Raw genomic sequence first — 13,029 nt, 5'->3', positions numbered from 1 at the left:
TTATTTTTATTTTTTAAAGTGGCTTTTAAATTAGATTTATTTATTTATTTTAGAGGAGGCCCTTGAGTGGGTGGGGGATAGGCAGGGGGAGAGGTAGAGTCTTAAGCAGACTGTGCTGAGCATGGAGCCCAGTATGGGGTTCCATCTCATGATCCTGAGATCACTACCAAGCGTTGGAGGTTTTAAAAAAAAAAAAAGCTCTCTCCTTTCCGCCGCCATCCTGGTTGCGTGTGGTTGACTGTGATCGCCATGTCTTCTCATGAGACTTTCAGAATCAAGCGATTCCTGGCCAAGAAACAAAAGCAGAATCGTCCTATTCCCCAGTGGATTCAGATGAAAACTGGTAATAAAATCAGGTACAACTCCAAGAGGAGATACTGGAGAAGAACCAAGCTGGGTCTATGAGGAAGCATCGCACATCATGAAATAGCAAACATAATTGGCACACGTATTTAAGCCGAATGGAGATCACATGTTCCTATCCTATCAATATGGAAACATCCTTCCTACCTGGCCAATAGACATGTCTTATCAAGGGAATGATTTTCTCTGTTAATATGCCTCTATACCAGTAGATTGGTTCAGTAATAAATGTGAGACCTGTCAGCTGAGCTGCTGTTGTGTCCTGATTTGTGAAGTACTGAATTCCCCCTCCTGTCAGATCTCACATAGCACTGTCTGATAGAACTTTCTGCAATGATAGAAATGGCCCTTGACAACGAAGTATTTAAAGTGTGGCTAGGGGATGCCTGTGTGGCTCTGTCTGCTAAGCATCTGCCTTTGGCTCAGGTCTTGACAGGGAGTCAGCATGTCTCCCTCTCTCTGCTCCTCCCCTGGCTCATGTGCTTTCTCTCAAATAAAATCTTTAAAAAAAAAAAAAAAAAAGAGTTGGATGTTTAACTGACTGTTGTCAACCATGTATCCCTAATATTCTGATTTCAGTTATTTTGTATATGCTCTTTAGCACTTCAGATGGTATCCTGCATATAATAGGTGTTTGAAAATGCTTGATGAATGAATGAATGAGTGAATAAAGGATGAGTAAATGAAATACAGTGGAGAAATGAGAGGTGAATACATAAAAAGGAGAGTAGAACAAAATTGTGCACTTCTTGCTTTTGTTTTCTGTTTTAGTGCTAGTTTGGTAGAGGCACTAAAGAATCCAAAACTGGTTTAATGATAAGAATAATTAGGGATCCCTGGGTGGCGCAGTGGTTTAGCGCCTGCCTTTGGCCCAGGGCACGATCCTGGAGACCCGGGATCGAATCCCACGTCGGGCTCCCGGTGCATGGAGCCTGCTCCTCCCTCTGCCTGTGTCTCTGCCTCTCTCTCTCTGTGTGTGTGTGTGTGTGTGACTATCATAAATAAATAAAAATTAAAAAAAATTTTAATAAAAAAAAGAATAATTATAATTTCAGTGAGGATGACAGAACATGAGAGACTCCTAATTCTGGGAAATGAACAACGAGTAGTGGAAAGGGAGGTGGGTGGGGGGTTGGGGTGACTGGGTGATGGGCACTGAGGGGGGCACTTGATGGAATGAGCACTGGGTGATATGCTATATGTTGGCAAATTGAACTCCAATTAAAAAAAATTAAATCTTAAAGGAATTGTTAATAAAATATTAAATAAAAAAGAATAATTATAATTTGAGGTATTTCCAATATGAAAGTTATTTCTCTTTAGCTTAAGACATACTAATCTTCACAAGAACTAACAGGAGAGCCATATCCCTGTTAGATTCTTTAGATATTCAGGGCAGCCTGGGTGGCGCAGTGGTTTAGCACTGCCTGCAGCCTGGGGTGTGATCCTGGAGACCGGGGATCGATTCCCACGTTGGGCTTCCTGTGTGGAGCCTGCTTCTCCCTCTGCCTGTGTCTCTGCCTCTCTCTCTCTCTCTCTGTCTCTATGAATAAATAAAATCTTTTAAAAAAAGATTCTTTAGATATTCACTAATCTATTTTATAACTCAGATAATTTTAATAATTGATAACTCTCATCAAAAGATTTTAGAAGCACTTGGGTGGCTCAGTTGGTTAAACTTCTGACTTTTGATTTTGGCCCAAGTCATGATCGCATAGTTGTGAGATCGGGCCTTGTGTCAGGCTTCGTGCTGAGCATGGAGCCTGCTTGAGATTCCTTCTCTTCTTCTCCCTCTGTCCAGCTCCTGCCCCCGCCTCCCCCCCCCCCAAAAAAAAGATTTACTTTTCCTCAATGTTAAAAGTCGGAAGCTGCCGACAATAGTAACTTCTAAATGGCTATCAAATGTGCCCTTGCTATAGAATTCCAACCAGGTGTGTCAGCTAATTTCATCTCAACATAAGGAAATAACCAACATCATTTCATATTTAACTTTGTAGATTGAAGGCAAATATCATTTATATGACGTTTTGTGTAGAATTGGTCTCTTTTCATTTTCTCTTTTCTCTTCCATATTTGAATCTTGAATACCTAGGTATTGTGCTTAGAAAAATCATGAAATGGTGCTGCTTCCATAGTTTATTTAAAGCACAATTCTGTTAAACATAAAGTCACTCTGTTCTTTAGCATTTTATATTTGCTGAATGCATAGTTTACTCTAAAAAAATCATTTGTATGAAGCATCATTTGCTGCCTACTGTGGGTAGCTGTGTAATAGTGGAATGCTTCTGATTTGAAGCCAGAATGCCTGTGGCTTCCTGTCTGCTTATTATCTCTAGGTAACCATGATCTGTTATTTTCCCTTCTCTGGGTTTCATTCTTCTTCTTCTCACTCTCCTCCTCCTTTTCTTCTCCCTCTCCTCCTCCCCCTCCTCCTCCCCCTCTTCCTTTATTTTTTCCTCCTCTTCCCCCTCTCCTTTCCCCCCCTCCCTCTTCTCCTCTTGCTCCTTTCCTTTTGTAAAGTAGAGGCAATATCTTTTCCTCATAACTTACTGGGAAGATTAAGTGAAATAATTTGGTTATACCTCCTAAATATGTTTTGATCTGTCACCTTCTCTTCATTTCCATTATTTTTTCCTGGTCCAGCACTTTCCTCACCTGGACTTACTATACTGACCCCACTCAGAGTGGTGTCTCCACCTTGCAGTCAGAAGAGATCTTTGTCAAAGATGAATTTGATCATGTTACTCCTCATTCTTTTTTTTTTTTTTCTTACTCCTTACTCCTATACTTAAAAACCTTTTGTGATTTCCTATTGCTTAAGGATAAAATGCAAAAATTTTAACAAATTCTACAAGAGCTTGTATGATTTAATTCTTTGTAATTTCTTGGGCCCATCTTGGCCTAATCTCCTTCTGCGCTTTCTTTGTTGCAGCCACAGTAGACTTCTTCACTTCATTGAATGTTTAATGTATCTTCCTGTCTTGGAAATAAGACTTGCAGGAGGGACAGGTTTGAGTTGGAGGGTAGAAGTCGAAATCAGGATCTCAGTTGTAGCCATGTTCAACTTTAGCTGTCAGTTGGTCTTCCAAGTGGAGATGTCAAGTAGGCTGCTGGAAGTACACAGCCTGACTTGGAGACAGACGGTTCTGTCTGAAGATTTAAACATGCGAGCTGGCATAAAAAGGGTATTTATTTATTTATTTATTTATTTATTTATCAATCAATCAATCAAGATTTTATTTATTTATTCATGAGAGAGAGAGAGAGAAAGAGGCAGAGAAACAGGCAGAAGGAGAAGCAGGTTCCATGCAGGGAGCCCGATGTGGGACTCAATTCCGGGTCTCCAGGATCAGGCCTCAGACCGAAGGTGGCGCTAAACCGCTGAGCCACCCAGGCTGCCCCTAAAAGGGTGTTTAAACTAGTGAGATTGAATGTGTTGACCAAGGCCAGAGTCTGCCCTTTTTTGTTTTTTTGTTTTTCATCTTCCAGGATCTAATTGTAGGTCACGATTCAGCTTCTGCACCTTCTTTGTTTTACTTCCTCACTCATAGTAATAGCATTCTCTTCCTACTGTGTCAGAGCAGCTGCAGCTTTATATCGCAGTTGATAAATTTCATTTACAGTTAGGCCAGAGTTTTTTATGGGGGAAGTACCTTGTCTTATTTGCCTTTCTAGCTTCTGTTGCATAGCAGATGCTAAATAAACATGTTTTAAATGAATGATGATGAAGTGATTCAAAATATGTTCAAATGACCAAGTCCAACCTGTTGGAACTGAGAAAGGGCTGCCCATACTGAGTTAGTCTGTTGTACCAAAAGGGAAGTGCCTTTAAATTGTATGCCCCTTCCTGAGGCAGAGTAAAACTTGAGTGAAATAAAAAGTATTTAATTTTTAAGATTTCTTTGATATCTATATTTAGTAATAAACACCAGGCTTTGACAATTTGGTAACTTAAAATATTTCTCTTTTGCATAAAATGCAGTTGGAGAGAGACCATTATAGTCAGTGCATGTTTTTTTCATTTGTTTTTAAAACTTTCATTCATTTCTTTTATTGTAACTGTTAATTTTCAATTTTCTGTGAGCTCTATGTCAAATACTTTCAAGTTACATGTTTTATAGATTGGCCTTGTCAGAAAATAGAGAACTGGATAAACATTTTAATTCCACAGATTTTTTAACTTTTTATTTATTTATTTATTTATTTATTTATTTATTTGAGTTCAATTTGCCAACATATAGCATAACACCCAGTGCTCATCCTGTCAGGTGACCCTGATTTTTTAACTTTTAAGTTGTAGATTCAAATTTAGTCTCTGGGGATAGAAAATGGAACATACATTTTTGTTCTTAAAAATAAAATAGAGTTACAAAATTTTTATTTTGTAACCATGATAAAAATAGCTCATAATCTCACTAACCAGACATAGTCACTATTCTATTAACATTTAGGTAATTGTTTTTCTAATCTGTATTTTGTATACCTATATCTTATTAAAATAAATATATATATGCAGCATTATGTTTTGTTTTTACACTATATATATGTAGCTAGTTTTTTCTGGAAGCAGATATTTGTAAAACATAGTTGTTAATGGCTTCTAACCTTTCTATTACAGATACACCATGATTTAAAAAATTTCCTCTTTTTCTTACCATTTTGTTTTTTTCTAAATTTCCTGAATAACTGTGGACGTTGATTATTGTATAAAAGGCAACAAATATTTTTAAGGCTTTTGATAAATATTTGTAAAATGATCACTAATAGCATCTTTAACAAATTTACATTTCCATTGAAAGTCTACGAGAGTTATCTCCATGTACTTGAGGATTGATTATTAAATACATTTTTTTGTATAAGGTATTAAATAATCAAATACAGCTTTTTAAAAATACATATTTCTTTGATTTTGAAAAATTTAAAAATCTATCAGTTGACTTATTTTAACTGTGAATTTTACATTTCCTTTTACCTTTGCCTTTTGGTATATAGTCTCATTTTCATTGATTTTTAAGAGTTTTTTTTAATTTATAAGAGTTCTTTACATATTAGAGGAAACAAGATGGATTTTATAGGTCAAAAACAGTTAAATATTCACAACTTCATATTGCTCAACTTAAATTATGTACTTTATGTTGGCTGCTAGTGTTTTCCCAATTTGTCTTTTGTTCTTTTTTATCATGTTTTTTAAAGCATATAACAAGTTTAAAATTTTCTTGTTGTTTAATTTAGTGATCCTTTGTAGTTTCCTCCATTGCTTTCTTCCAGCAAAAGGTCTCTCTATCCCAAGGGTAGATAAATATTTTTGTAGTTTCATATTTTAAAATTTAACTTTAAAATCCATCTGGAAATTTGTTTGAATGTATTGTTAAGGCAGGGATCTGTTTACTGAGTGATGAAACAATTACTTTCAGATTCCTGAGCAAACTCTGTTGTTTATTTTCATGCCCCATTGCTAAATACACAAAATTATTATGTGTCCTAGGTAATATAACATCTTTGACCTTGGTACTTTATAAAATACATTTCTTGTGCCTTGGGTTAGCTGATATGCTTCAAGGACCAGTAATTATCTGGATACCTTAATTTTGGCAATGTTAACTTCTAAAGATATAATAATGTACTCAGTACTTCATTTACTTGATGGCTTCTTTCAGCATAAAATTCTATCATCCACAGAAGCTTACACATTAACTTAAAGGGATAGTATTGTTAAATAAAATGTTCTTTAGAAATATTTTTTAAAACTTTGATCTTTTTTCTTTTCTCTTCAAACTTACATTTGGCTTAGCTTTAGGAATGATATATATATTTTAAAATTTGTTCTTTGAATTAAGATACCAAATGATGATATTACTTGTTTATTATCTAGTGCTCTAGGCCTAGAGTACCTGTCCCATCATAGATGTTTTAGACAGAAATTCCACTCATTTATTTTAGAATTTTTACAGCTTATTATAGTGTTCCTGTGGAATAAACTGTAATCTTAAATGAAATCAACTGAAATGTAAGTTTCTGTGATTTTGTCAAATTGCATGCAGTAATTCTGATGACACTGAAGAAAAAAAATAAAGTGCTTGAAGTTTTGTAATTTATTGTTAAGACATTCTGGTGACTTTTCTTGAATTCTCCCAGTGAGGGAAGAAGACCCTGTTTCTTTCCTTCTGTATTTGGACAGGTCGAGCACTGGTAATGAATTTATTTTTTATTTTTTAAATTATTTTAGAATCTGAAGAAATACGTGTATATGTGAAGAATACTACTATTCAAACTCTTTCTTAAACTTAATAGGTTTAGATACATTTTTAGATAAATCTCTTGTGTCTAAATTGTTTCCATTTGCTGACTAAAACAGTGGAACAAAACTGATTCAGTAATAAGTTATCCAACTCATAGACCAAATAAATTTGAATACTGAGTGATACTGGATCACACTAGGTTTCATATACTATGGACCACTCAAAAGGGCAAAGATAAAAATGGAACTACTCTTTTGGATTAAAAAAAACCCTGATGATCTCTACATTCTCTCAGAAGCCAGCCAGAGATCTTGTCTTTAGTGTTCTAGAGTTTCCTGAGTGCTCATTGAGATTCCAGACCTTAGTGGGGTTGGGTAGAATGGGGAACAGACCAGTCACAACTCAGAGTCGAGAGGGCTTGCCCTGTTGGAATGGACTTGTCAGAGCTGGAAGTTAGGATTTCTGTGGCCACTAGGTGGCTTTAGCAGACTGCATAGAAAGGGTAAAGCCCAGAGGTACAATGGGGTTGCTTTTCACGCTTTATTTTAGGAAAATAATTTTATTTTGGGAGTATTTATTTTCTAAAGTAGATTAACAGAACCAATTAACAGAACTTAAAAAGCTTAGAAGATCATTTAGTTTCACTTTCTCATTTTAGAGATAACATTTAGAAAGACTTCTCTAAGTTGACTCTGCTATATAGGGGTAGAATCAGAGTTAGAACCCAAGGTCCTTGATTCCTAGCCCAGATTTTTAGCTGTTGAATTAGTAATATCAGTTTATTTTTTGTTTCTCTGAAGTCATACCAGAGAGTTATGTGGCATTGACCAGGCCAAAGTAAGTCCTGGAGAAAGTGTGTATAGGAATGTTCTGTCCAGAGGGAAGGTGGGTAAATAGGTGGTGGGGATTAAGGAGTGTACCTGCTGAGATGAGTACTGGGTGTTGTATGGAAGTATTGAATCACTATAGTGTACACTTGAAACTAGATTTACAATGCATGTTAACTGACTGGAATTTAAATAAAAACTTTAAAAAAATTATATGCATCAAGAACCTGAAGAAATAGAAGTAAAATTAAAGCTCTTCTTGGCTTCTAAGTCAAATGTAAGGACTGGATATACATACATAGTATCTAAATTTCCAAAAAAAGGGGATCCCTGGGTGGCTCAGCGGTTTGCCGCCTGCCTTTGGCCCAGGGCACGGTCCTGGAGTCCCGGGATCGAGTTCCGCATCGGGCTCCCGGCATGGAGCCTGCTTCTCCCTCCTCCTGTCTCTGCCTCTCTCTCTCTGTGTGTGTCTATCATACATAAATAAATAAATCTAAATTTCCAAAAAGAAAAAAAAAAAGGAATCTTGTGTTGAAGGCAGGTTGGTAAAGTAGATGCTGGGGACCACCTTATAGGAGAGAGATTGAACAATGTTAGTTAGTATCTACTCTCATCCAAGTTAAGCTTCTAGATTAATGAGCTGACCACTTGCCATGACTCAAAGTTGGGGAGTTTTAAAATTTCTTACTCATTCTGATAAGACCTAGACTCTTATGTACCTTATATCTTGTTTTTTTTCTTTTTAGATGAATAGCAACATTTTCAAGTTTTTCTCTCAAATTTTCTATAAGTTTTGATTAATATTGAATCTTTAGAATGGGGCTAGAAACCTTTTTTTTTTTTAAATCAAAGGCCATTAAAAACAAATGAAAAATAAATTCATTATGTATCAGCTCAAAATGACTTATGACAATGTTGACTTCTTTTTTCTTCTGAGTAAGCTAAGGAGGAAGCAAATAATGTTCATCTCAACTCTTTATAGCAAGTTCTGGAAAACTTACAACTTTTAAAAATGGTATGCTAAGTTTAATCTATAATTTATATAATAGGGCTAGTTTCTAGGGTAAAAAAAAGATAAAGGAGCCTAAGGGAGAAGGAAGAGTGAAAAAGTGAGAGGAAAAGGGATAATCAGGATTCAAAGAGTGATGGAGAGAGAGCTACGAAATGAGGGAATGGGATACTTTTCCCTCCAAATGAAGAGCAAGAATGACCATGGCTGCTGCAGTAGGAGGGTGTGTGAAGGAAGTCATGGTGGGGGGCCTTAGGGAAAGAGCTCAAACACAAGTCCCCAGGGTAGAGACAAGAAAAGGAAAAGAGCAGGGAGTTAATTCCAAGGTCTTTCAGGGCTTACTTTGCTAACATTTTTCCACCATTCCCCGAATTGTCCTGTCTTTGCTCCTGTGTCTCAGCCATGGTCTTTAGCCAGCCTGTGGCTCAGCTCTTGATCCATGGTAGCTCCACAAGTGTTCACATGCTTATTATGAATCTGCCAAGTGGGAGCTGGAGTGAAGATTAAATGATGCAGTACTTGAAAAGCTTTTGGAGCATGATTTATCATGTAGTTAGGTCCCCAAAGTGACAGCTATTATAATAATTGTTAAGGTTTTTTTTTTCCTTCCCCTAATGAATCCTAACATTGGGAGTGCTTATATAAGTATAAATCATGTTTGAAACATTTGAATTGAGTCTTTGATGTAAAACTTTAGAAATAGTTATATGGTCCTTTTCTTAATGGCATGTTGAAACTGAATTGAATAAAAATATTGTTGGTCAACTCTAAATCTACTAAAAATTTGAATTATGTCTCATTTTCTTATTGTAGTGATTTAAAGGGAGTGATAGTCACTCTGAGTGATGATGGTCACTTGCAGTGTTCATACCTGGGGACAGACCCTTCTTTGTTCCAAGCTCCAAAAGTTGAATCTAGAGAACTACACTATGATGAACTTGATATAGAATTGAAAGAACTTCAGAAAATCATCAAAGATGTTAATAAATCACAAGGTATCTCACTTGTAACTTTTTATGATTTGATTTTGGTATTCATTGTAAAGTTCATTTTATTTTGTATGTATATAATATTTTGAATGTATTATTTTTCTCCTTCAGTTTTAATTAAAATCATACTTGTAGAAACAGTGTTGCTCTTTAGCATACAAGGTCTTTGTCCTTAATTTGTATTTTATAGGTTCTGCAAAAAATGTTCTAAATAAGATATTTGCTTTTGTTAGTGTGTTTCAGGGACAGAGCTATCTAATTTTTTTTCTTTAAACTCTAAGAAAGGAACAAAGTAATTCTTTGCATATTGGTATCAGGACTTGAGAAGAGCATTAAACTTTAGAGCCTTCATTTGTTAACTTCTAATATCCCTGAAAACATTTTAGTTGCTTCTTTTAAAAGAAACCAAGGCAGTGCACTTTGTTACTAAAAATGTGGTCATTTGCAGCTTAGTAATATAATTTAGATATGCAGTTAATTAGCCATCCAAATGGAGTATAGCCTGCAATTTGTTGATTTCTAGTGACTTAGAGGCTGACGATATTTTCAGTTTCTGAGTTTTGAGCAACTCAATATTATCTTTCTTTGGGACTCACAAGGGTATAATTTTATTATAAATTAAAAGGTGAAATAAAACACCAATCTTGCAGTTTGAATTGGACATGTGAAAAACATTATTTTAAGTTTTATTCTCAGAGTCAGGTAAAAGTATTTTTTTAATGAGAAAAAATATGGACTATTTTCACATAAGAGAAATGTTAAAACAAGTAGGAATAATAAAAGAAGCAGAGCATCAAAAGCCAACCAAAACACCAGAGCCAATCTTAATCCTGATCCAATCGCTTTTCTAGATTTATATATTTCTCCATTACCAAGACAGATTCAGAGGAATTTAGATAATATATTTTAAAAATATGATTATTAAAGTAAAATTATTATGCCTTGGCCTCACACGTTCTCTTACAAAGTTTTGAAAGTAAACCAGTGAAACTTAGGTCTTTTAAGTACCTCCAATTACAAAAAACCTATTTGTTATCAGCACACCATCCCCTATCACCTCCCTCCCCGTCAAATGGAGAATGGTTAAAATTGGATGTGTCACATTGCAATATACAGATTTTCCCTTTTTGATACTATTTTGGGGATTGATGGAATTATGGGTCTCTTTTTGTCATTTAAATATATAATTGGAGAAGAGTGGCTACATATGAAACATGAAATTTCCAGAGTTCATTAAATAAATTTAATGTGGCTTTTTGCTTTAGATTTTGTGTTTTGAGATTTTGCTCTTTCCATAAACAGTGTGCTAATGATATTTTGATTAACACTCAATTGTGTAAAAGATTTCTCAGAAAAATCCCTCACAGCTAAAAGGTTTTTTTTGGTGGCCGTAGTGATGATGCCCTTGAGTAAGACAGATTGGGCTATTTTAAAGTTGTCATTACCTTGATCCTGCTGTGTATTTTGAAATAACTTCTAATTAAGGTAGGATATGCCGACAGACGTGGGTGCAAAGTTCATTATTTACATAACCTCAAATTTTAGTTAATATTTGAAGTTCTCTGCCACTTTTTTGCCATCATCATTTGGTTTTGGTCCTAAAAAAACAAAACAAAACAAAACAAAAAAAACAAAAACAAAACCACACACCCACATGCACACAACCAAAAAAAAAAAAACCAAAGAGAAACTTGTAAGAAAGATAGAGTTTTAAAATATTTTATTACTAGATATTGAAAAAATTTAGTATTCTGTACCCTTATAAAACTGTGGTATATTTATTAAGATACCTGTAATTATATAAAGGCACCAAATCATTTCATTACAGAAGATTATGAGAAGTTAAAACTCTGAACTTTTTGATGACCTCATTATTCATTTAAATGCCACTTATTTTAGTATAGTGACTTACAAAAATAAGTTCACAGTCTTATGGATTATTTTCAGCACTTAGAGCTTTTTTATTTCTTCAAAGCAAGAGCTTCAGCAAAATTTAAAGCCAATTTAAAGGTATATTTTTTGTACACATGGTGTATATTATCTACTGTAATAAAAGTGTTTTTGAAGCTGATTTTATGTGTGTAACTTATATGAGGAATGTATGTTGTAAGCATGAAATTATAGTAATAATTTCTGTATGGCTCATGGGTTTTAAAGCTTTTCATATTCAACTCATTAGTGTGAATCCTACTGAACATTTCTGTTACCAGTAGACAACAATGTCTGTCGGTAGGCACGTTCAAAGGCAGGATTTCCTTACGAGTTAGCTAGTTGATCATGTTCTCTACCTGGAGTGTGAAGGAATGGGTACGATTTTGAGATAGCCTCAACAGTTGTGTCTTCCAGAAAGGAAAGAGAACAGTAAGAAAGAAGGATATCAGTGAAAGTCTGTACCCTATTGGAAATATGTCTAGGATAACTAAGTTGCCTTTACCATTGAGTACTAGAAGCATTTGTACTTGGTGACCTTGTTAGAAGATGTGTTGTTTAGAGCTATGTCTGGCTGCACATAACACAGTACCCAAATAAGGTGGCTTCAACAAGGCAGAGATTTATTTCTTTCTCATGAAAAAGAAGTCCAGCAATGGGCAGACCAGGGTTGGTTTGGCAGTTTTACTGTCATCAGGGACTCTCAATTCTTCCTCTCCCAGGATTGGTCCAGGATGGCTTCTGGAACTCCTGCCCTCACATCTGCAGCTGAGTCAGCCCCCTTAAGGATCTTTCCTGGAAGCCACACCCTGATCAGCTTCTCACACCTCACTGGCCACTCCAAGCTTACAAAAGAGGATGGGAAAATTAGTGTTTTAGCAGAGTACTTTGTTGCTTAGAATAAAATTGAGCTTCTTTTAGTAAAGAGTTAAAGAATGGTTATTGAGTAAGCAATGGGCAGGCTTTTGTACTGTCACTCAGCAAGTTATGGAAATTCCTACACTGAATATTGCCATCCTGGTGGGAATTCCTGATGGCAATTGTAGGCAATTCTTTTCCTGAGATGGCAGATTCCTGTGGCATCATCCAAGAACTTTCCATGTTTTTAGTCAGCCATCCTTGTGTGTGAGGGATGTTTCTTCTCAGGGTCACAGGGTAATTTCAGCAGTTCCAGGTATTTGCAAATATGATTTCCAGGGAAGAAAAGAGAGATTTCTCCTAAGTCTCCCTTTTTATTATGGGGAAACAGCTTTACCAGAAGCATGTGCCAGCACCCCCCACTCCCAACTTCCCTCACCTCACGTCTGCCAGGATTAAGCCTCACGCTCATGCCTAAAACAACAAATGGCCAGGGGAATGAAATCACCATGATTGGATCTGACCAATCCAATGATTCTGAGATGAAGGCAAATGCTTCAGCAGAATTATAGCCCTGCCACAAAGGAGGAGGAGGGGAAAGTGGATGTCAGATGAGCAGCCAATAGTCTGTCACTCATATGCATACATATTATTTGTTTCTTGTTTATGTAGGATATGTGTCACTTGTTCATCATATCTCATTATGCACTATAAACATTTTTAAATTGTGAAATTTTAAGTTGTGAAAATAACATGAATATGGTAAAAATAATTCTAAGAGTACCAAAAAGTAAAACCCCCAGATCTTAGTTCCA

The 13,029-nt window shown here is 35.6% G+C and overlaps 2 protein-coding genes across 20 annotated transcripts in view; both read left to right on the top strand.

Annotated features, from left to right (window-relative positions):
• Positions 1-13,029, top strand: part of BBS9 (Bardet-Biedl syndrome 9) — a 431,432-nt gene that overhangs the window by 174,131 nt on the left and 244,272 nt on the right. For all 19 annotated transcript variants that reach the window (XR_013356572.1, XM_077856234.1, XM_077856239.1 and 16 more), the window contains one exon: positions 9,252-9,433. Coding sequence is in view for 18 of the 19 variants with exons in the window: in XM_077856234.1 (XP_077712360.1) it covers positions 9,252-9,433 (182 nt within the window). In the remaining variant the exon portion in view is untranslated. The remainder of the gene's footprint in view (positions 1-9,251; positions 9,434-13,029) is intronic.
• LOC144288609 (large ribosomal subunit protein eL39-like) lies at positions 87-909 on the top strand. Its single transcript, XM_077856248.1, has one exon. It carries the CDS (start codon positions 250-252, stop codon positions 403-405), a length of 156 nt encoding a protein of 51 aa, XP_077712374.1. The 5' UTR covers positions 87-249; the 3' UTR covers positions 406-909.

Source organism: Canis aureus, chromosome 18 (assembly GCF_053574225.1).
Source record: "Canis aureus isolate CA01 chromosome 18, VMU_Caureus_v.1.0, whole genome shotgun sequence".
Taxonomy (NCBI): Eukaryota; Metazoa; Chordata; class Mammalia; order Carnivora; family Canidae; genus Canis; species Canis aureus.
The sequence above is the reverse complement of the archived record's forward strand: the minus strand, read 5'-3'. Positions and strand labels throughout refer to the sequence as shown.

Coding starts and splice junctions, on each gene's coding strand:
- LOC144288609 (XM_077856248.1), top strand. CDS start 250: ATGTCTTCTCATGAGACTTTCAGAATCAAGCGATTCCTGGCCAAGAAA.